The 25,128-nt window shown below is 38.6% G+C and overlaps 1 protein-coding gene across 11 annotated transcripts in view; it reads right to left on the bottom strand.

The window, feature by feature from the left end:
- Positions 1-25,128, bottom strand: part of DTNB (dystrobrevin beta) — a 242,119-nt gene that overhangs the window by 201,621 nt on the left and 15,370 nt on the right. For all 11 annotated transcript variants that reach the window (XR_003967936.1, XR_003967937.1, XM_030311510.1 and 8 more), the window contains exons 2-3: positions 13,271-13,338; positions 3,736-3,816 (exon numbers count right to left, since the gene is read on the bottom strand). Coding sequence is in view for 9 of the 11 variants with exons in the window: in XM_030311510.1 (XP_030167370.1) it covers positions 3,736-3,816; positions 13,271-13,337 (148 nt within the window). In the remaining 2 variants the exon portion in view is untranslated. The remainder of the gene's footprint in view (positions 1-3,735; positions 3,817-13,270; positions 13,339-25,128) is intronic.

The raw sequence follows: 25,128 nt of genomic DNA, 5'->3' as shown, positions 1-25,128 counted from the left end.
GCCTGGATGGCTCAGTCAGTTAAGCATCCAACATCCAACTCCTGATTTTGGCTCAGGTCATGATCTCACAGTTGTGAGACTGAGCCCAGTGCCAGGATCTGTGCTGGGTATGGAGCCTGCTTAGGATTCTCTTTCTCCCTCTGCCCCTCCTCCAGTTCTCTCTCTCTCTCTCTCTCTTTCTCTCTCTCATTTAAAAAAATAAAACAAGGGGCGCCTGGGTGCCTCAGTCAGTTGAGCGATCGACTTCAGCTTGGGTCATGATCTCATGGTCCATGGGTCTGAGCCCCGCATCAGGCTCTGTGCTGACGCTCAGAGCCTGGAGCCTGCTTCAGATTCTGTGTCTTCCTCTCTCTCTGCCCCTCCCCCGCTCATGCTCTGTCTCTCTCCATCTCTCACAAATGAATAAACATTAAAAAAAAAACTTTTATTTTTTAAATTTTTTTTTTTAACATTTATTTATTTTTGAGACAGAGAGAGACAGAGCATGAACAGGGGAGGGGCAGAGAGAGAGGGAGACACAGAATCTGAAACAGGATCCAGGCTCCGAGCTGTCAGCACAGAGCCCAACGCGGGGCTCGAACTCACGGACTGTGAGATCATGACCTGAGCTGAAGCTGGACGCTTAACCAACCAAGCCACCCAGGCGCCCCCCAAAAAAACTTTTTTAATAAAATAAAATAAAAAAGAAAGAAAAAGAAAATTAAATTTTATATACTATTTATAATAGTATCATAAATCATCAAAAATTTAGGAATAAATCCAATGGAGGAAGTGCAAACATCTCCACAAAAAAACAAAAAAAAAATTATAATTTAACTGGCAGAAATTAAAGAGCTAAATAAATGGAGGAACATACCATGTTCATTGGAGGAAATGTCAATATTAGAAATATGTTGATTCTCCCCAACTTAATCTATAGATTCAGCGCAGTCCCAACAAAATGCCACAGGGCTATACATTAAAATAGGATAAATTTTACTATATGTAAATTATAACTAAAAAGAAATCAAGAGGGGAACCTGGGTGGCTCAGTCAGTTAAGTGTCCAACTCAGTTTCAGCTCAGGTCATGATCTCACTGCTTCACAGGTTCAAGCCCCACATTGGGCTCTGTGCTGGCAGCATGGAGCCTACTTGCGATTCTCTCTCTGTCTGTCTGTCTCTCTCTCTCTTTCTCTCTCCCTCCCTCTCTTTACTCCTTCCCCACTCACATTATCTCTCTCTCAAAATAAATAAACTAAAAAAAAAAAAAGTAAAGATGGAAAAAAATCCCAGCAGTGTTGTTTTATTGTTTCTTTTTAGCAGAAATTGTTAATTAGATTCTAAAATTTATATGAAAATAAATATAAAAAGACCAAAACTGTCCCAATATTAAAAAGAAAAACAGAACAGGGGAGCCTGGGTGGCTCATTCGGTTGAGCGTCTGACTTCGGCTCAGGTCACGATCTTATGGTTTGTGAGTTTGAGTGCCACGTCGGGCTCTGTGCTGACAGCTCAGAGCCTGGAGCCTGCTTCGGATTCTGTGTCTCCTCCTCTCTCTGCCCCTACCCTGCTCATGTTCTTCTCTCTCTGTCTCTCAATAATAAATAAACGTTAAAAAAAAAATTGAAAAAAAAAAAGAAAAACAAAACAAAGTAGGAAGACTTGCTCTGATATTAAGACTTATTATAAAGTTATAATAGCAGTTACTGGTAGGATAGACAAATAGACCAGTGGAACACATGAGTCTAAAAGCATATGCGGAAACTGCTATGAACATTCTTTTTTTTCTTTTTTTTTTTAATGTTTATTGATTTTTGAGAGACAGAGACGGAGCACAAGTAGGGGAGGGGCAGAGAGAGAGGGAGACACAGAATCCAGAACAGGCTCCAGGCTCTGAGCTGTCAGCACAGAGCCTGACGCGGGGCTTGAACTCACAAACCGTGAGATCACGACCTGAGCCGAAGTCGGATGCTCAACCGACTGAGCCACCCAGGCGCCCCTGAACAATTATACATTTCTCCTAATGAGTATGAAGAGAAGATTTGAAGGCAGTGAAGAAAAAAGGATAGTTTTTTCAATAAACCATGTAAGGGACAATTGAACATACATATGGATAAAACTGAAATTTTACTCCTACTTAAACTATACACCCACAGAAAAAAAATTTTTCAGGTTGATTAAAGAATCATATGTGAGGGATGCCTGGGTGGCTTGGTTGCTTAAGTGTCTGACTCTTCATTTTTTTTTTTTTAATGTTTATTCATCTTGAGAGAGAGTACAAGCAGGGGAGGGGCAGAGAGAGAGTATCCCAAGCAGGTTCTGTGCTGTCAGCACAGAGCCCAACACAGGGCTCAATCCCACTAACCATGAGGTCACAACCTGAGCCCATATGAGCCACCCAGGTGCCCTGAGTGTCTGACTCTTGATTTCAGCTCAGGTCATGATCCCAGGGTCGTGAGACTGAGCCCCACATCAGGCTCCACACTGAGCATGGAGCTTGCTTAAGTTTCTCTCCCTCTCCCTCCCTCCCTCCCTCCCTCTCTCTCTCTCTCTCTCCCTAGCTCACATGTGAAAAAAATCATATGTGACAAAATAAAGCTTCTAGAACAATGCATCTTTTTACTGTACATTACTAATGCCACTAGTCTGTTTTCAGACTCTCAACACTGCACACATACACTACCATTTCCCAAAAATAATTACAGGAAGAATTATTAAAACGGTAGTTGCTCTGATAGTGATTTTCAAACTTTTTTACCACAACCCAGAGAAATATATTTAACACACACACACACACACACACACACACACACACACACACACACGTCTAAATATATAAAAAACAAAAGTTTCACAAAATACTTTGTCTTACCATATAATTCGTGTTCTGATTTCTTTTCTTTCTCTTTTTTTCTCTATTATGTGCTTTAAAATCTGGCTGCAGCCCATCAGAATGATTTCATGAACCATTAGTGGGTCAAAACCCATAATTTGAAAAACAATGCTTTGAGAAATCAGAGACTTCAGTTTAAGATGGCATGGTAAACTCCCTAGAGAGAATTTCATACTAGGACTTTTAAGTAACGCTTCAAGTAGGGTAGAAGTATTTAGATGTAAAGTGACTTACCCAACATCATGTGTTTATAGTAAATGCCAAAACCAGGACTAAACTAAGGTTTTTCCAGTTCCAAAGCCAACGTTCTTTCCATTACACAAAACAGTTTTTCATTAATACACACAAACAAGAAAAGTGAAATAATTCTGTCATAAGTTAATCTTCATGGAAATTAAGAAAGATTCTATATCCATGTGTGTATATCTATGTATCCGTACATACACATATATATTTTTTATTTACTTATTTTATAAGTAGCAATTGTGGAGTGATTACTTATAGAAAAGGCTGATTCATGTTGAATTCATTTTAATCAAGAAAATTAATTTATCACACCTCTATCAAAATACTGTTTTTCTTTTCTTCCAGAAGCTGATTAAAGAGGTGAGAAGGAGAAAGCAATTCTCCCACTTAAAGAACATTAATACTATGCCAGCATCGAAACCAATTACATTATTGAATTTAGTAAACATTTTGAGGGACAAGTCCTTTCCATGAGAAAGCTTACATTTTAATAAACAGTCAAGACAAAAATAATTCAATTAACTTTACAGGAGGACCAAAAGATACTAAAACCTTTTATTTATATTATTGAGAGCACTATCCAGCTATCGCAGAAATTAGTGAGAAAATGACTTACGGTTGCATCGCTTTTGTACAAATCGTAATTTGCAAGCTGTTCTGTAAGTTGACAGTCGTATGACATCAAAATTCTGAGCACCTGAAAAAAGGGCAAACAACATACGTTCAACTGGACTTACCAGTTAATTTCTAAATACTGGGAAGTGACTCTATTCCACAGCATGGGCACAGGCTGTATATAACATGGCAACTAGGCTTTTCTTCTGAGAAAACAAAAGGGGTAAGGAAGGGTCAGGCACACTTTCTTCATGCCCACTCCATGCCCAGCACCATGACAGCAGTTCTGCCTATATTATCCTGTCTGCCAGCCTAACAAAACTCGGAGGGAGAACACTCATAACTAGAGTGAATCTTTCCTTCGATACCACTTATATGAGAAACACTAGGGAAACTAATGTGAGAAGCTGGGAAAGGAAAGTTCCATCCCCAACTAACCAAACAGAAAGATTACTAATCTGATCAATCAGACTGTACACCATGTTTACCACTGGAGAAGTAACCGTACAAAAAAGTCAGCACAGGGGCGCCTGGGTGGCGCAGTCGGTTAAGCGTCCGACTTCAGCCAGGTCACGATCTCGCGGTTCGTGAGTTCGAGCCCCGCGTCGGGCTCTGGGCTGATGGCTCAGAGCCTGGAGCCTGTTTCCGATTCTGTGTCTCCCTCTCTCTCTGTCCCTCCCCCGTTCATGCTCTGTCTCTCTCTGTCCCAAAAATAAATAAACGTTGAAAAAAAAATTAAAAAAAAAAAAAAAAAAAAAGTCAGCACATGGGGTATATAACTCACTCTCTTTCAGGTTCTCTCTCCAGTGCAGTTAGAGTCAGATTTAGGTACTGCAAAATGCAATAGAGCAAGTATCACACAAGTCCAAAGAGAACTGGTTGAGGGAAATGGGAAACTCCATAAGCTCCAGCCCAGTTTGCCAGAAATCTCTACTCTTAAGTTCAAGGTGCTAGTCAAGAATTAATTATCACTGTTTTCCTTTGCCATTTTTTTTTACGCTGTGAAAATATATCCCTCTAAACCCAGTGGAAAAAGGAAGTAACAGTGGGATGGCACAGGATTCAGACATTCTAGGGATCCCTGGCCATATCATTTTTAAAATCTAACAGCAGTCTGAATCCCAAAATAATTTCTACAAGTCAAGATATAATCAGTAACTTTAGAACTTTATTAAAATCTTATTGTACCAACATTCAACCATCCAGGTTCTCAAACTTCTGATACATTTACCTTCTTCTGAAGCAGTCCTCTTGCCAGATATCTATAAGGAAAACCCTCATATACTGCTCTAAGAATAGCCCTCACTTTTTAAAAATGTCCCTTATGTAAACGTCATATTGATTTCCTGATCAGAAAATATGGTAGTTTAGCACATAAAAAATAGAATAGAAAGTCCCCAGTGAAGAAGCTAAAATGATTATCCCTTTGAGTATTCTGAACTAGAAGAGATTACTGTTCATTTCATTATCATTCATTTTGAGAATACTTCATTATAAGAAATACACTAAATGTCCCTTTAATACTAATATGTCAGACAGTACATATCAAGCTTATCAAGAAATGGTACAAAAAGTCCTAACTAAACACACAGGCAAAACTCTAGCCACAGGTGGAGAGCCCGGTGAAGCTCCTGGATAGATAGGAGACAATCTAGAAATACTGAGTAGCCAAAACGTAGAGGGAAAGGATAAGAAAGGATTAACTCTTCTTTCTTTATTATGGCTCTCTTCATTCATGAGAACAGGATATCAATCTCTATTGTATAACCAAATCCCAAGGAAAGCAAAAAATCAAATGGGTGAGTTTCATTGTATCTGCTTGCATCAGAGTCTTCTGGGGAACCTGGAATCTTCAGTCTAGAGAGTCCTACAATCAAGCTAGGTTTGGGAAACCTAACTATCCAACTCAACTAAAAGGTCTGGCTCATGCAACTCTTAAATTCCACCTCACACCCAAGCCCAATCAGTATGGGCTACATATAATTACCCAAACATGCCAAACCCTCTCATCTGAGCCTTTGTAAGTGCTACTTACTGCTCCAGCCCCTTCTTCATCACATCACTGAACCGACTCAGCCTAGATATCACTTTCTCCCAGATCTTTTCCTGGACCCACCTCCCCACCCTCCGCCGAGCTGCCCCAGTCATGGCTCCTACTGCCCTATCGTTCCTTATGTCCATTTCCAGGAAAGTAAGTTTGATGAAGACAGAAACCATTTAATTGTTGTGTTGTTCACTATTATATGCCCAAAAGTAGGACATACTAAGACTAGTTCCTGAAATATTTGGTGAATGGATAAATAACTGAAAATTAGGAAGTTCTATGTCACTGGTATAAAAGACTGATCTGCTTCCTCCCAAAAATATACCAAGTAAAGTCAAAGTATCAGACAAACTATACAATTTTGGAAAAGCTGATAAAGAGAGACGATAAAAGTAGTGGGAAAGCCAACTCCTTTCTCCAGGTAAACATGCTGATACATTTAGCCTTCTTCAGATAGATCACAGGATTCCAAACCATGTTCAAAGGAGCCATAGGATTTGCTGGAGGTGCTCGGCAGACCATGGGAGGTGCAAGGAGGTAAGTGTATTTTGTTAGAAAGGCCTCTAACTGATGAGATGAGAAGAGAAGGAGAAAGGAGAGAAGAGATTACAAACTGAATAAATATAAGTATAGCAACATTCCTGAATTGTCCGAAAACTTACAAAAAAAACTTTTCAAGAGAGTGAGTCTGAATAAGTAACAAATATAAACATAAATGACTTCCTTATTTTTTTTTTTTCCGGCAGTACAATTAGAAACCCTAGGGACCAGAGATGAAGCCAGAGGTCCCAGCAGAGAGGAAGGTACAGACCACAGAGTGGTGACTTCTCAGGGGGTGAACTAAAAAAAAAAAAAAAAGAAAGAAAGAAAAACGATACCACAAAGAGAAATGGTAGAGACACATGGCTGGCTCCACCTAGATTTAGATTTAAATTTTATTTATTTATTTTTTTAATTTGAGAGAGAGAGAGAGAGAGAGAGAGAGAGAGAGAAAGCATGTGTGCATGAGGGATAAAGGCAGAAAAGGAGAGAGAGAATCCTAAGCAGACTCCACACCCAGCGTGAAGCCCATTGTAGGGCACAATCCCACAACCCTAGGATCATGACCTGTGCTGAAACCAAGAGTCAGATGCTCAATTGAGTGAGCCACCCAGGCACACCTATACTGAAATTTTAAAAGCAAGCAAAGAAAGTGATAGTCAAATAGATAAGACAAAAGAAAAACTGATCATACAAAAGAATTATAAAGTCTAACTTGTGGCATTAAAAAAGATAATGCTGAGGCACATGGGTGGCTCAGTGGGTTGAGCATCCAACTCTTAATTTCAGCTCAGGTCATGATCCCAGGATCGTGGGATCAAGCCCTGCATCAAGCTCTGTGCTGAGCATGAAGCCTGCTTAAGATTCTCTCTCTCTCTTCTCTCTCTCTCTCTCTCTCTCTCCCTTCCTCTGCCCCTCTCCCCTACTTGCTCTTTTCCTCTCTCTAAAAACAGAAAATCAAAAATTTTTAAAAATTAAAAAAAAAAGTTAATACTAAAAGTGGTGTATCTTTCATAAAGGAAATACTCTAAAACATTATAATTCCAGTATTACTTTGAACAAAGTTATAAATATCAAGCTCTGAACTTCATTTTAATTGACATTAGAATTTCTAGGGTAGCCACAAAAAGAACAGGAAAAGAATACGGAAACTCACAACCAAGAAGAGGGAAAAGTAGAATGGAAGGAAGGAAGCTCAATTCATCTAAGGAAGGCAAGAAAGGAAGAAAAAAAGAAAAAAGAAAGGACACATTTGAAGCACAAAGCAAGATGGATGAAAAAATGAAATCTATCTGTATTCATAAAAAAAATTAAACAGAATAAATTCTTCAGTGAAAAAGCAAAGACTGTCGGTCACAAGGGTAGTTGTTAAATAGCTTAGCTTATGCTGTTTCCAGGAGATACACACAAAACATAAGGCTACAGAAAGTTTTGAAAAGATACTATACAAAGCATTCTAACCAAAGAAAAAAACTGGTGCAGCCATATTAATAACAACAAAATAGACTTCACAGCAAAACACATTACTAGAAAAAGAGGGTAACTACATAATGACAAAATATTTGATCTCCCAGGTAGACGTAACATTTTAATGCATGTGCATCTACAAACAAAAGCTTCAAACTACTGAGAGAACTAAGGGGAAAAAATTTTAAATCTATGATCAAAGCAGAGATTTTTAATGTCTTTTAGTAATTAAGGAGTCAAATCCATAAGGACAAAACAGATATGAATAAAACATGTAACAAGTTTGATCTAAATAATGCAGAAATCATACACATTATTTTCAAGCACTCATGGAATATTTACAAAAACATGTAACAAAAAAGATCGCCAAATTCAAAGATTCTAGAACGTCTCTCATTCCCTGATACATATCCCAATTCAGCTAAGTATTTTTTTTAATTCAAAGTCATTTATTTGCAAATTTTTTTAAAAGAGTACTCTAAATAATTCCTAACAGAAATAAGAAAGCACAGAGAAGTGATCATGAAAATGGCATATATTGGAACACATGGAGCACAAAAATAGAAAATCACAGGAAAGAAGTTCTTAAGTGCTTATATAAGAAAGAAAAAAGTGTTAAAATAAGCAGTTGGAAAAAGGAACAACAGAATTGCCTAAAGTAGAAGGAAGAAAATAATAAACACAAGAGAACAAAATAATGAGGAAGAAACAAAATACATGGAGAGGACCGACAAAAGCCAAAAAAGTTCCTTGAAAAGACCAATAAAACTGACAAAATTCAGGAAAAGAAAAAAACAAAATCACAGTCTCTGAGACTGGAGGGAAGCCTGACGCCAGCATTTTATCACCTGACCTAGAGAGCTTTCACTTTACCTCCAGAGTTGCAAACTACAGTTCTAACTTATCACCTTTTTCTTAGTAGTTTTATACCATGTAAGAATTGTAAACTACCAAATTCCTTCTATGTAATTTATTCCAGTCTTCTTTTAATAAATATTTATTGAGCTACCGGGCCTACTGGGATGAAGAGATGTGATCCTAATTCTCATAGTGCTTAGTCTACAAGAGAAAATATTAAACCAAGAAAGAATAAACTAATTTCACTGCCCTTCATAGTTTGGAATTTAAATATACGGTCTAAAAACAGAAAAGCTTAAAAAAAAAAACAGAAAAGCTTAAGAAGATTATAGAAAAATATAACAATGGTATAATAATAAAGCCACACAACATAAAAAAAATACAACCTATCTAAATTATTAAACTATTATGACTGCTTTCATGCTATAACAGCAGAGTTCAGTCGCTGTAACAGAGAACTCATTATATGGCCTCCATATCCTAAAATACTCACTTTCTGACCCTGAAAGGAAAAGATAGCTAGCCCTAGCACTATATTTACAGAATAAAGGAGAAATACATTCATCTCAAGAGAAGCAGGAAACATCTGATAAAATTCGATACTCGTTCATAATTTAAAGAAATAATAAATAAATATATAGAATAAAGAAAATAATAGTAATAACTCTCGGTAAATTAGAACCTAGAAGTAGTTCCTTAACCTGATAAAGGGTACAAAACCTGCAACAAATATCATTTTAACAGTGAAATACTACATGTATCCCCATTAAAGTATGAAACAAGACAAGGGTGGCTGCTATCCGTCCTGTTCTTCCTGTTCTTATATCAGAGGTCCTAATGAGTAGGTAGGTAATAAAAAAGAGGTATAAGAATTTCAAAAACAAGAATTAAAACTGTCTTCGTTTAAAAATAATATAATCCCATAGAATGTACAACATCCAGAATGGACCCTCATGTAAACTATGAACTTTGGGTTTTACAATTTGTCAACACAGGCCCATCAGTTTTAATGAATGTACCCTCTCATGGGGGATGTCGATAATGCGGGAGGCTGTACATGTGTCGAGACAGGGAATAGATGGGAACTCTCTGTGCCCGCCTCTTAATTTTACTGTGAACCTAAAACTGCTCGAAAAAAGTGAAGTCTCGGGGTGCCTGGGTGGCTCAGTCAGTTAAGCGTCCGACTTCAGCTTAGGTCATGATCTCGTGGTTGTTTGGGTTCGAACTCTGCATCAGGCTCTGTGCTGACAGCTCAGAGCCTGGAGCCTGTTTCAGATTCTGTGTCTCCCTTTCTCTCTGACCTCCCCTGCTCATGCTTTCTCTGTCTCTCAAAAATAAACATTAAAAAAAATTTTAAGTCTCTTTTAAGTAAAAATCTATTAATTACCCATTGAGAGTAATAAAAGAGTGGAGAAAGATCACTGGATTCAAACTTGACATGAAATCAACCCAAAACCTAGAGGGTATAACTGTATGATAAGGCTGGCAAAAGATGATTTCTGCATCCATAGAAGGGAATAATGCTGGAGATTTGGGGGGAGTAGGAAATGAGAGAGTAGGCCAGATATGACTGCCACCAATGCAACTCTTCACGTGAAAAAACAGGAAAGACAAGAAGCCATACCAAACATCTCCCAAACTGTCCAAATCCTTGAGTTTGTTACAGAGAATAGTAATTTATCCAGGGCTCATGTATCAGAATAATATTCACTAAGCAGTAAACCCAGTTCTTCACAGAACACCCAATTTCTATTCCAAATATCGACCGTCACTGTACTCTCTCACACGCCCATGTTTGTTTCCTGAAGCCACCCCAGGCACTTCTTTTTTATTTTTTTAATATTTATTTATTTTTGAGAGAGAGTGCATGTGAGTGGGGAGGGCAGAAAAAGGGAGGACAGAGGATCCAAAGCAGGCTTGCAAAGACAGCAGAGAGCCCAACGCGGGGCTCAACACCACAAATTGCGAGATCATGACCTGAGCCAAAGTCAGACACTCAACCAAGTCACCAAGGCACCACCCCCCACCCTCCCCACTTCTTCTTCTTTTTTTTTTTTTTTTGAGAGAGAGAGAGGGCGCAAGTGAGTGAGGAGCAGAGAGAGAAAGAAAGAGAGAGAGAGAGAGAGAGAGAGAGAGAGAGAGAGAGAGAGAGAGAGAGAGGAGAGAGAATCCCACAAGGGGCAGAGAAAGAGGGAAAGAGAGAGAACCAGAGCTAACCCGAAGTGGGGCTTGAGCTCACCCAATGCAGAACTCAAACTCATAACCTGAGCCAAAGCCAGATGCTTAACCAACTGAGCTACCCAGGCATCCCCCTCACTCCCAGGTAGGTACTTCTTAATATCAGGAATCATCGTTTATTTCTTTGGATTCCTTATTTTGTCTGTTTCCCCCTTGCCAAAGTGTAAGCAATATGAGGATAGTCAGGCACTACGTTTTGTTCTCACCTTAACCCTAGCACTTAGAACAATTCCTGGAACATAATAGATCCTCAATAAATGTGTTAAAAATTAAATAGAAAAGATGACCCCTATGCTGAGCCTTGAACAGCAAACAGGAACAACGAGTCAGATGAAGGTGAGCCGAACAGCATGAGCAAAAGCACAGAGACATCAAACATATGATCGATGTGGGAAAAGCCAATTCAGTATGACCGGGCAGTGACACCCATGGTGTATGATGGAAACCGGGAACCTATGAACAGAGGGAAAAAGAGGCCAGGAGAGCCTTGCCGGGCATGCCCAGGAGCTTGGACTTTCTTGGGAAAGCGATGAGGAGCAACTGAAGGGATTTATGAAGGAAGTAACACAGGTTTTTGCAGTTCAACTGGCAGCATCACAGATCACAGGTTGGAAGGGGCTGACACTGGAAGAAGGGATCCGAAACAGATTGCTTTTAGTTCAGAAAAGTAACAATGATAAAAATATTAAACACAGCTAATCACATTAAATACCTACTATTCTGTGTCCGTGTTAAAGGCCTGACGTTATCTCATTTAATCTTGACAATAATTCTATGAAATAGATACTACTCCCATTTTATGGACAAGACAAGTGTAGCAGCACAGAGATTAAGTAACTCACCTAAGATTATACAGCCAGAAAATGAGGGAGCCGAGATCCAAACACGGATAGTCTCACAGCAGAGCCTAGATTTAAAGCCACTAAGGCATGAGAAATTCAGGAGTCCCTTAAGAGGTAAAACTCAGCAGCACTTTGTGATTTCTTTGGAGGTGGAAGGTGAGGTGGAGGGAAGTGACTGCAGGGTGTCTGGCTTGGATGACTAGCAATTAGAGACTCAGAACTACAGAACTCGTTAAAGATCGCCCGGACTGACTGCCCACCCAATGCCACAAATTTCTTCTCTGACATCTTCAATACTTCTCTAGCTTATGCTTGACAGGACAACATAGATCTCAGTTAAGTCAAACTCTGCCTCCCGTTACTAAGACTCTAAAGATTTAAAATATCTTGCTTGTTGAAAGAGGCTTCTGAGACTTTATCTACTGATTTTTACTCTGGGATATGCAGAATTCTAGAATTCTACAAGTATCTCAGGGGCTATCTCAGGCAGGGCTCCTGCCTCCCCTCTTCAACCAAGCAGTACCAATTCTATGACACTCTCGTGTTGAGGGTCCTTGTAAGATCTCATTTTTTAAAAAGAGTACAATGCTTTTAAAAGCAATCATGAACACTGGTACAGACCAATAACCCTATTTCATGGCAAAGGAATTTGTGGTCCACCAAGTATGAATGCACAAGTCAAGGTCACATAGACAAGTAATCGGAGACCAAACTAATCATTCAAATACTGGGAAATGACCCACTTCTCTCGGCCACCTTTCTCTTTGAGTTTTATAGAAGAATATAATTTTTTAACAAGATTTAAAACCGTACCGTAAAGTAATATACCAAACTATACGTGTGTACTTTTAATTATTCCTATAGCTCTAAGTTTTAACACTTAGTCCTCTATGCCTCAGAATCTGTATCCAGTGTAACTTAATTTATATAATGTATTAATTATTTATCACCACCTGCAAGCTCATGGTAACAATGGAGTTACAACAAGAGGTCTAAACTGACTGGTGTGCCTTGGGACACCTGGCTGGCTCAGTCAGTAGAGCATGTGACTCTTATCTCAGGGTCATGAGTTTGAGCCCCAGCTTGGGTATAGAGATTACCTAAAAATAAAATCTTAAAAATAAATAAATAAATAAACTGACTGGTGTGCCCTAAACTCATAGATATGCTAGGTAACATTTCTGCCTTAGCATTCATGATCTTACTTAAGAAAGTAATTCAAGTCAGGGCACCTGGCCAGCTCAGTCAGAAGAACATGCAACTCCTGATCTCGGGTTTATGAGGTCAAGCCCCATGTTGGCTGTAGATATTTAAATAAATAAATATGTAAAAAAAGAAAGAAAGAAAGCAATTCAAGTCAACTCAATTACAATATATGCTCTGACTTGAGGTCCTTCAACTCCATGATTCTTCAACTCCCTTTTTTCCCTTTTCTAAAGCTTGGAATGTGCTAAGGATTAAAGATGTGACTTGATCAGAAAAAAAAAAAAAAAAAAAAGGCATCCCCACACATACAAACAAGGGCTCCAGAAGCACTCAAGACTCACGCATTTCTATGAACAGCTGCCTCTTCTCTGCCATGGTCTTCCGCTTGTTCCCACTTTCCTCAATCATCCTAGAGACAAAAAAAGATACAATAGACCACTGTAATTTGACAGTTCAACCAAGAGCTTATCATTCTATTATGAAGAGGTCCCAAAAACCAAGTTGTATGTGCACATTTAAGACAGCATCAGTAAAAACAAAGTGGAAGCCTGATACAGAAAAAGACAAATAACTGTCCTTTTATTTATCTGACAGCTTCTAAAATAATTACAAATAATTAAATGAGCACATACATTTGCTTCCTGTGCTGAAAATATGGAGCTATGTCTTATTTCTAACCTTGATTATTTTCTCTGCAGAGTCCTGGATTAGCTGAGACAGTTTCCCATATCCCTACTGTTTTACAAAGATAAACATGTTACTAAGTATAACTTAGCAAATAATTATAATGAAAAGCTAAAATAAAGAACATAAGAAGTTATTAGCTTATACATAAAAGATATAAATAAAATATTCTATTTTATATTAAACAATATTAAACAAAAAGGTATTTATCCCCAAACTCAAAGAGCTCCTAAAGGTAAGTTTTTATCACATGATAATAGTTTAGGTTGACAGACATAGGCTGTCACTCTGTTAAAACTCTTTCCATGCATTACCTCATTTAATCCTTCCAACAACCCTAGATACTGGTTATCATTTTTATTATACCCATTTTATAAATTAGGAAACAGTCTGCAAAGAACACTAACTTGCTTGAGGGCACACAAACAGAAGTGGTAGATGAAATCCTAACCCTTTCACTAAACTTCTTACATAACTGTTGCTTTTAGATGCATATTACCAAATCTCTACACCTAAAAAGCTAAAAAAAACCAACAGCGTATTGCACAGACCCTAGTGATGCAAAATCTTGGATAATTTCCGCTGCATTTTGCCTTACTCTGTGAAGAAAAAATATCGAGACAAAGAGCGTAAGCCTAACAATTTCCTTAAGCAAAATTAAGCTGTTATTTACATAACATACTCTCAAATATGTTAGAATCACAAATTAAATGATGGTTACACAAATTACATATCCATTAAGACAAGGTGCCCAGCAAAGTATAATTATAAATAGTATCCTAAAGAAAATTTAAAATGTAAATGCAATCCTTAACATCCTACAACTAATGTTTTGATAATTAAGACTGACCATTTTAGATCATTGATATGTTACAAAGTACTCTTCAACACACATGTTGGTTACTTAACAATTTACCCCCAAGAGAACAGAATTTTATTTTATTTTATTTTTTTTTTTCAACGTTTATTTATTTTTGGGACAGAGAGAGACAGAGCATGAATGGGGGAGGGGCAGAGAGAGAGGGAGACACAGAATCGGAAACAGGCTCCAGGCTCTGAGCCATCAGCCCAGAGCCTGACGCGGGGCTCGAACTCACGGACCGCGAGATCGTGACCTGGCTGAAGTCGGACGCTTAACCGACTGCGCCACCCAGGCGCCCCGAGAACAGAATTTTAAACGGAAAGAAAGCCAAAAGAAAAAGCAACTAGAAACAGCAAAAATTAAATGAAATCTAAGTCCTACAGTAAAAAAACAGAAGTTGATACCCATAGCCTGTAATTACTAAGAAAGAAAGTTACTTAAAAGTTTACTGCCTCTTCCTCAATCTTGGCCTGTGAAGAGGTAATAACAAATCTTAAATGCTAAACACAGATTAAAAGAGAATATCATAATATCCTTTATAACACATCTCATTTATTAAATCCTTTTTCTACTTTTGCTATTTCTCTACATCACTTTTTTTCAAAGTTGGGTATAAGAATTCCTGGAGATCTCTAAATTCTTCATGACCATCTTCTAAATTGTATCTTTGTTTCCAAGTTAATCTTGAAAAAATTAATATAAATATATCTGGATCATCTGGATGTCCACCAAACTACAATGCTAACATAAAAATACCAACATTCTCTATAAAATTTAAAGAAGACCCAAAGTCTAACAATATAATGTTCAGTATGTCCGGGAAACAATACAAAACTATTTGGCAAACAAACAACCAAGACAATCTTAACTCACAAGGGGAAAAACAATCAACAGATGCCACTGACGAAATGACGCAGTTGGTAGTAACCTGACAGACTTTAAAGCAGTGATTATAAAAATGCTCCAATTGGCAATCACATACACTCTTGAAACATGAGTTAAAATCTTTTTTTTTTAATGTTTTATTTATTCTTGAGAGAGACAGAGACAGAAAGTGGGAGAAGGCCAGAGCAAGAGAGGGACACAGACTCAGAAGTAGGCTCCAGGCTCTGAGCTGTCAGCACAAAGCCCGACGTGGGGCTCCAACTCACAATCCGTGAGATCATGACCTGAGCCAAAGTCAGATGCTCAACCAACTGAGCCACCCAGGCGCCCCAGAAACGTCAGTTAAAATCTTACGTGTCAGTAGAGAAACAAAAGATAGGAAAGGAACCAAATGGAAATGTTAGAACTGAAATATAAACTCACTGGGGTAGAGGAGGTGCTCACTGGATGAACTCAACAGTAGAATGAAGACAAAGGAAAGAGTCTGTAAACTTTAAGATACATCAAACAGAAATTATCCAATCTGAACATCAGAAAGAGAGAGAGAGAGATTTCTTAAAAAAAAAAAAAAAAGGAATAAAGCCTCAGGAACTTGGTGGACAAAAACAAAAGATCCAACATTCCTCATGTACTCAGAATCCCAGAAGGAGAAAAACAGTGTGGTGATACGGTGCTCAACAATACATGAAGACATAATAGCTGAAAACTTAGCAAGTTCAGTGAAAGACATACCTACAAATTCAAGAAACTGAGCAAACAAGTTAAAGTCAAAGAAACTCATTATAATGATCACATCATAATCAAATTGCTAAAAGACAAATTCTTTTTAAAAAAGTGTTTAAGTTTATTTATTTTTGAGAGAGCATGCACACATATATACGTGAGCAGGAGAGGAGCAGAGAGGGGGAGAGAGAATCTCAAGCAGGCTCTGAGTTGCCAGCACACAGCCCAACACAGGGCTTGATCCCACAAACTGAGGTCATGACAAAGAAAAATTCTTTGGGAATGCAAGCTGGTGCAGCCACTCTGGAAAATAATATGGAGGTTCCTCAAAAAACTAAAACTAGAACTACTCTACGACCCAGCAATTGCACTACTAGGCATTTATCCACGGGATACAGGTGTGCTGTTTCAAAGGGACACATGCACCCCCATGTTTATGGCAGCACTATCGACAATAGCCAAAGTATGGAAACAGCCCAAATGTCCATTGATGGATGAACGGATAAAGATGATGTGGTATAGGGGCGCCTGGGTGGCGCAGTCGGTTAAGCGTCTGACTTCAGCCAGGTCACGATCTCGCGGTCCGTGAGTTCGAGCCCCGCGTCGGGCTCTGGGCTGATGGCTCAGAGCCTGGAGCCTGCTTCCAATTCTGTGTCTCCCTCTCTCTCTGCCCCTCCCCCGTTCATGCTCTGTCTCTCTCTGTCCCAAAAATAAATAAACGTTGAAAAAAAAAATTTAAAAAAAAATAATAATAAAAAAATTAAAAAAAAGATGATGTGGTATATATATACAATACAGTATTACTCAGCACTCAAAATGAATGAAATCTTGCCATTTGCAACTACGTGGATGGAACTGGAGGGTGTTATGCTAAGTGAAATTAGTCAGAGAAAGACAAAAATCATATGACTTCACTCATAGGAGGACTTTAAGAGATAAAACAGATGAGCATAAGGGAAGGGAAACAAAAATAATATAAAAACAGGGAGGGGGACAAAACAGAAGAGACTCATAAATATGGAGAACAAACTGAGGGTTACTGGAGGGGTGGTGGGGCTAAATGGATAAGGGGCACTAAGGAATCTACTCCTGAAATCATTGTTGCACTATATGCTAACTAATTAGGATGTAAAATTTAAAAAATAAAAAATAAAATTAAAAAGAAAAATTATTGAAAGAAGAGTAAAAGAAAATTTTACTGGGGCCCCTGGGTGGCTCAGTCAGTTAAGTGTTCAATTCTTGGTTTGGGCTCAGGTCATGATCCCACAGATCTCTCTCTCTCTCAAAATAAATGAATAAACTTTTTTTAAAAAACTTAAAAAAAAAGGGGGCCCGATTGGCTCAGTCGGTTAAGCGTCTGACTTCAGCTCAGGTCATGATCTCAGTCTGTGAGTTTGAGCCCCGTGTTGGCCTCTGTGCCAACTGCTCAGAGCCTGGAGCCTGCTTTGGATTCTGTGTCTGCCTCTCTCTCTGCCCCTCCCCTGTTCGAACTCTCTCTCTCAAAAATCAATAAACATTAAAAAACATTTTTTTTTAAAACTTAAAAAAAAAAAAACAAAAACATTTTACCCATAGGGCAGGGATCAGCCACCTTTTTCTTGAAGGGCCAAACCATAAATATTTTAGGTTTGCAGGCCATGTGGTCTCTGTTACAACTACTCACCATTGCTACTGCAGTGTGAAAGTAGCCATAGACAATATGTAGACAAGTGTGTGTGGCTTTGTTAAAATTTTATTTAGAAAATAGTCCGCCCACAGACCACAGTCTGCCAGCTCCTGTTTGAGAGGAACAATGATATGAATTACTACAGATTTCTCATCAGAAACTATGGAAGTCTGCAGATGGTAGACCAAGGCTTTTAAAGTGCTGGGGAAAAAAAAAACACCGTCGACCCAGCATTCTATATTGAGGGAACATTATCCTTCAGAAATTAAAGAAAGCTAAGAGAATTTGTAGCCAGCAGACATGCTCTAAAATAACTGCTAAAGAAAGTTCTTCAGAAAGGAGGGGAAAATAATTACAAAATATTGCAAATGAAGGAATAGCAATAGAAAAGATGTTAAAAGAAATAACACCAATTTCACACAATTGCTACCAGAAAATACAAAAGAACATCTTTTGATTCATCTTAAAAAGCCAGCAATATCCTGGTACCCAAAATAGACAAAGACAATACAAAAATAAATATCTCTCATGAACACAGACACAAAAACCCTCATCAACAAGCAAAACCCTCCACAAAGTATTATAAATTGAATCAAGCAATATATAAAAACCTTGGAAGCAACAGGAGTTTATCCCAGGAATGCAAGACCAGTTCAACATTTGAAAACTAATCAACATAATCCAACATATTAACAATCTAAAGGAAAAAAAACCACATGTTTATATCAGATGCAGAAAGAGCATTTCACAAAATACAATGTCCATTCCTGGTGATAAACTCTACTCAAACTAGAAATAAAACCTCTCTCTACCTACAGGGCATCTAGAGAAAACTTATAGCCAAAGTCACACTTAATGGTAGAAAACTAAATGCTTTCCTCCTAAGATTGGGACCAAGACAAGGATGCCCATTCTTACCACTTCCATTAAACACTATACAGGATGTCTTAGCTAGTGATAAGAAATAAAAGGCAAACAGATTGGAAAGGAAGAAATAAAATTATCCCTACTTGCAGACAACATGATTATCTTTGTAGAAATTCCAAAGGAATATACAAAAAAAGGTCCTAGAACTAAAAAGTGAGTCTAACACTGTTGCAGGACACAAGATCAAAACACAAAAATCAACCACAGTTCTGATTACTAGCACTGCACAACTAGATATTGAATACTTTGAAAACAGCATTTACGATATCTCTAACAAAAAATAAGATGCTTAGGTATACACTAACAAAATATATATAGTAAAGGATCTGTATACTGGAACTCAAAAGAGTGATGCAAGAAATTTTTTAAAGACCTAAACAAACAGAAAGACATACCATCTAACCAGACAGTCTAATCAAAATCCCAGCAGAAGTTTTTATAAACATAGACAATTCTAAATTTTATATGACTAGGCAAAAGGATTGGACAAGACAATTTTGAAAAGAAAGAAAAAAGTTGCAGGATTACACTCCCAAATTTTAAGAATTACTATAAAGCCACAGAAATCAAGACAACACAGTACTAGAAAGGCCGTTTGATTTTTTTTTTGTTTAAGTGCAAAAGAAATTCAATGAAGGACAAACTTGGTGTTCAATACACTGCTTATCTATATGCCAAAATGATGAACCTTGACCTATACCCCACACCATACACAAAAAATAATTCTAAATGGAAAATAAATGTAAAATATAAAAGTATAAAACTTTTAGAAGAAAACAGAGGATAAAGTCTTCATGGTCTAGTACATCACACTAAACGCACAAGCCAAAAAAAAAAAAAAAAAAAAAAAGACAAATTGAACATCACCAAAATTAAACACTTTTGTTCTATGTAAGAAACTGGTAAGAAATGAAAAGACAAGCTAATCACATTTCAGACACAGGATTATATATAAAAGTATATGAAAAAACTCTCAAAACCAAGCCAATGTGCAAGAAGAGGTTGTTACTCAACATTAACCATGACGTTGACATTATTTGTTGACTCAAGAGTGTAGAAGACCCTGTTGATATCCTGCCTTTACTCCTTCACCTATACTACTACTTTCATGTAGAACTGATCAGCTTCCAGTTGCCAACATCTGCATTTCTTTGCCTGAGGGTTTTTCTGGCCATTGAAGACTGCTTTGACATTTGCAGGGCAGTCCAGAAGTCCCAGGGAATTAACATTCCTGGAGGAGCCCTCTCACTGATGGAAGTTAATATATAAACACTCCAGCTCCTTTACGCATCAAAAAACAATGTTTTCCACTGGCTTCCTAAGTTCCTCTTTGGAATTAAGTTTGCTGACTCACAATGCCTGATAGGAAACCCTTTACTAGCTGCTTTCTCTTCTCTGACTTCTCCACTCTGTTGGTATCTTCTAAGATCACCTAAAAAAAAAAAACAAAAAACAAAAAACAACAACGAAAAACAAAACAAACAAAAAATACTTGCACTTGAGGGGCGCCTGGGTGGCGCAGTCGGTTAAGCGTCCGACTTCAGCCAGGTCACGATCTCGCGGTCCGTGAGTTCGAGCCCCGCATCGGGCTCTGGGCTGATGGCTCAGAACCTGGAGCCTGTTTCCGATTCTGTGTCTCCCTCTCTCTCTGCCCCTCCCCCGTTCATGCTCTGTCTCTCTCTGTCCCAAAAATAAATAAATGTTGAAAAAAAAAAAAAAAATTTAAAAAAAAAAAAAAATACTTGCACTTGAGTCTTTATATCAGCATTTGCTTCTAGGGTAACTCAAACAAGACCAATTTGATCCTGGTATAACAGGTCCTTCTGTATTCTGTAAGTGGATCACTTGCCAACCAGACAACAAGGTTCCCAGTGCTGGTAGTAAGTGGCTTGTTGAGAACCCCTGGCGAGCTGTTGCATCAATATTACTAAGATTCTTGATGTGGTGGAGCTGGGAAGAGATACAGGTAAAAGATGACTAGGTTATGCAATAGCTTTAGCATCTGAGAGATATAGGGGTATCAAGAATCTTAAAGACAATGAAATTGGCTGAGTTTCTGCTCAGTAGCATTGATGCACAGAAGAAAGAAAACGTCAAGGGCTAAATCATATAGGTATCAACTCAAAGTATGGTAAGACAGCCCAAACACCCCACAGCAGCATTTTAAGGAACCCTCAGCCTCTACAACTAGAAGGCAGATTGTGCTAAAAAGCAGGCCCAAATTCTGATTATGAAAGGAGGTAAATTATTAAAAATATTGAATTGACACTCCAGTCAAGATTCTCCTGAACCCTCTGGGCCGGAAGAAGTGGCTCCCTTGCCCTTGCTACAAGATGGCAGTCTCCTCTGCCTGAAGACCATGAAAGGCCTCATCTGAGATACATGCCTCAAAAGATGCTGACACTTCTCAGGATCTGTCCCTTCACTGATTCTAGGCTTCACTGATTCACTGATTCTAGGCTAACAACTAGGGTCAAGTCTTGGCATCATGGGAACAGGGAGGCACTGTCCTTGCTTTGGATGATCCACCAAAGGTGAAGAGGTGATTCACCAAAACAGCTACTGGACCTGATAATATGTACTGGTGGAACCTGGGAGAACATACCTGGAATGGATTTTGAGAGCTGAACTTGGGGACCAAGTATAAGGTTGGTGAGGAAACTGTTATATAGGCGCACTCCCCCATGACACTGGATTTAATGCTCCAAAAAGGACAGCTGGACCCAGTCCTAATGTACTGCTAGATTGGCTCATTTAAGCCTCGGAGTGAGAGCGATTGATGACCTATAGGAAATGAATTGGAGATGCTAGAACCACAAGGCAGAGTATAAAGAGGCATATCCATACCCTTCCCCATATCTCTTTGAAGCAGACAGCATCTGCTTCAAAAACAAAACAACACAAACAACAAACTGATGGCCTCCTCTGACCTCTGAAGTCCATTTTATTCCCTGCATGCCAACCTTGAAATATTACAGACTTACCACCTTCTGGAAACAGTCCTAACCAGTGACTGTAGACATTCCACCTACCTCGCCCCCTCAAGAGGGATAATTCTGAGGACGTTTTATACTGGCTCCTAGAGTTCTCCAGTAGGAAAGCTCCAGATAGTTACTTGCAGCTGTAACTTGCTTGATAACAAATCCTTTACTTGCAAAACTTCCCTTCCCTATCTCGCTTCATGGTCCCCTACTGGTATTTCCTGGGATAATCTTCAAAATAAAATACTTGCACTCAAATCCTTGTCTGAGGCAGCTTCTGGGGGAACTCAAACCGTTTAAAACAGTAAGTCTTTTCACTTTAACCAGGCCAACAACAATTCAGATTACATAAAATCCAAATGTATCGGGTACATATAAACTAAGATTATTATAAATGATTTCCCTAAGCCTTACTGATAGGTAAGTCCATCCACTGCTCCATGGATACTAATAACTGAAGCTCTCTAATTCTGATTTTAACAGTTCCACAATGAACAAATATCTAATCCTACTGCCATACCTGATTGTATGTCCTTGTGCTCCTGACATAACCTTGAAAATCAACACTTACATGAATGTAAGCACATCGCTTTAACTTCCTTCCACTCACACTCCTGGCACTTTGCCTTTTCTTAGCCTCATAATCGAGAGATAACCAACACCTCTGTATTATTCCCTTCACATACTAACTCTGATTTCAAACCCTGCCATTTCCTTCCTCATGATATCTCATATCCACCCCTTTTTCCCATTTCGACTGCCAAAATCTTTGTCCATGTGAATGCACAAATAAAATTCTATGATACCATGATCTCAGACTCTGCACCCACATCTTCCTGTATCTCATCCTGTGGTCAGAGAAATCCACTAGGTATATTTATGCCAACACGTTTCATCTTCAGTGGACCCTAATCACCCTACTCAGGAGTTTCACCCTACCCAATTTAAAAAAATCAGTGCACAAAGTGCACCAAGCCAGGCAAAGAAAAACAAATACCATGATCTCACTCATATGTGGAATCTAATAATACAAAAAAAAGTCAAATTCACCACAGAAGCAGAGTGGAATGGTGGTTTCCAGCAGCTAGGACGTAGGGGAAATGGGAAGATAGTAATCAAAGGATACAAACTTTCAGTTATTAGATGAACAATCTGGGGACCAAACGTACACGATGGTAAGTGCAGTTGATAATACTGTAGTGTACTGTATATTTGAAATTTGGTAAAAGAGTAGATCTTAAACTACCACAAAAAAAGGTAACTGTGAGATGATAGATGTGTTTTCTATCACACATGATTGTGTGTGGAAATCATCTCACAAGGTACACATATATATCAAATCATCAGGTTGTACACTTTAAATATATAAAATTTTATTTGTCAATTACACTTCAATAAAGCTGGGGGGAGGAATATAACAATATATCTGAGCATCTTTCCAAGCTGTCAAATACTCCTCAAAAATTTATCTGAGCCTTGATTATTGACAATTATTTTCAGTTATCTACTACTTTAAACAATGCAACAATAAATGTCTTTGAAGCAAAATTAATAATTAAAAAAAAGAACCAAACACAGCCTTAGCCTATAAAATGTTAAAAAAAAAAAAAAAAAAAAAGACTACAGTCCTAGCTATGAGAATGTATGCAAAGTTTCTTCAATCTAAAAAGGGTTGAAACTGTAAGCCCATAGAAGAGGCTATTTAATGTCCTAAGCCCAAAGCCAACAAAACAAATGAGTTTTTAGATACAAAACCCCAAAACACAATCCATGAAAGAAAAAACTGTTCAGTTAGATCTTACCAGAATTAACCATTCTGCAAGAGAGACAAGCCCTAATGTGAAAGAAATGCTTCCAAAGCACTTCTGATGAAGGACTTGCATCCCAAGTGCAAAAAAGAGTTCTTAAAACTCAACAGTAAGAAAACAGCCCAATTACGCCTGGGTGGCTCAGTCGGTTGAGCGTCCGACTTTGGCTCAGGTCATGGTCTCACAGTTCGTGAATTCAAGCCCCGCATTGGGCTCTGTGCTGACAAACAGCTTGGAGCCTGGAGCCTGCTTCAGATTTTGTGTGTGTGTCTCTCTCTCCCCCTCCCCTGCTCATGTTCTGCCTCTCTCTGTCTCTCAAAAATAAATAAATGTAAAAAAAAAATTTTTTTTAAGAAAGCAGCCCAATTAAAAAAAAATGATCAAAAGATCTGAGCAGATACCTCACAGAAGACATACAGATGATAAATAAGCATATAAGACATTCAATATAATTTATCATTAGGAAATCACAAATTAAAACACAACGAGATACTACTGAATGGCTGAAATTGAACAAAAATGACCACACCAAATGCTGACCAGAACGCAGAGCGACCCGCACCCTCGCCCACTGCTGGCAGTAACACACACACAGCCACACTAGCAGACGGCCTGGAAGTCTCTACAAAGCCAACTGTACAGCCTTACCATGCATTCCAGAAATTGTACAACTCAGTATTTACCCAACTGAGTTGAAAACTTCTATCCACACAAAACCTGCACCCAAATGAGTACACCCAGCTTATTCAGAATTGCCAAATAATGAAAAGCAACCAAGATGTCCTTAAATGGGTGAACAGATAAACACACTGTGGCACTTTCATAAATGGAATGTGGTTCAGCAATAAGAAATGAGCTATCAAGGGGCGCCTGGGTGGCGCAGTCGGTTAAGCGTCCGACTTCAGCCAGGTCACGATCTCGCGGTCCGGGAGTTCGAGCCCCGCGTCAGGCTCTGGGCTGATGGCTCAGAGCCTGGAGCCTGTTTCCGATTCTGTGTCTCCCTCTCTCTCTGCCCCTCCCCCGTTCATGCTCTGTCTCTCTCTGTCCCAAAATAAATAAACGTTGAAAAAAATTAAAAAAAAAAAAAAAAAAGAAATGAGCTATCAAGCCATGAAAAGACACAGAGGAAGCTTAAATACATACTGTTAAGTGAAAAGAGCCAGTCTGAAATGGCTAAACACCATATGATTCCAATCTCAGGACCTTCCAGAAAAACAAAACTGTACAAATGTTAAAACAATCAGTGGTTACCAGAGATTTCGGAGGGGGGCGGGGAGGCAAAAGGGATGAACAGGTGAAGCACAGGGGACGTTTTAGGGTGGAGAAACTTTCACAGGATACAGGTCTCGTGTAAATGACACTAAACATTTGTCAAAACCGACAGAAATTTCAGAGCGAACCTTAATGTACGTCAATTTTTTTAAATCCTTGTAATGTCAGAGGATCTCAGGATGAAATGCAGAATGTGACAAAAAAAATCTTACTGTTACAAATGTATGACACAACCTCACTGAAGAGGGTGAGGGGGAAAGTAGTGACCTAAGTAACTCTGGAAATAAATGGAGTCTGTAAGACTAAAGACAAAGCAAAACACACGTAAGTACCGTACTCTAGTTTCTCACGGGTTATAAGTTAACGATTCTGATACGAGTATGCATGGGCA

The sequence above is a fragment of the Lynx canadensis genome, chromosome A3 (genome assembly GCF_007474595.2).
Source record: "Lynx canadensis isolate LIC74 chromosome A3, mLynCan4.pri.v2, whole genome shotgun sequence".
Lineage (NCBI taxonomy): Eukaryota > Metazoa > Chordata > Mammalia > Carnivora > Felidae > Lynx > Lynx canadensis.
Note: the sequence above shows the minus strand (reverse complement) of the source record. Positions and strands in the feature narration are given on the sequence as shown.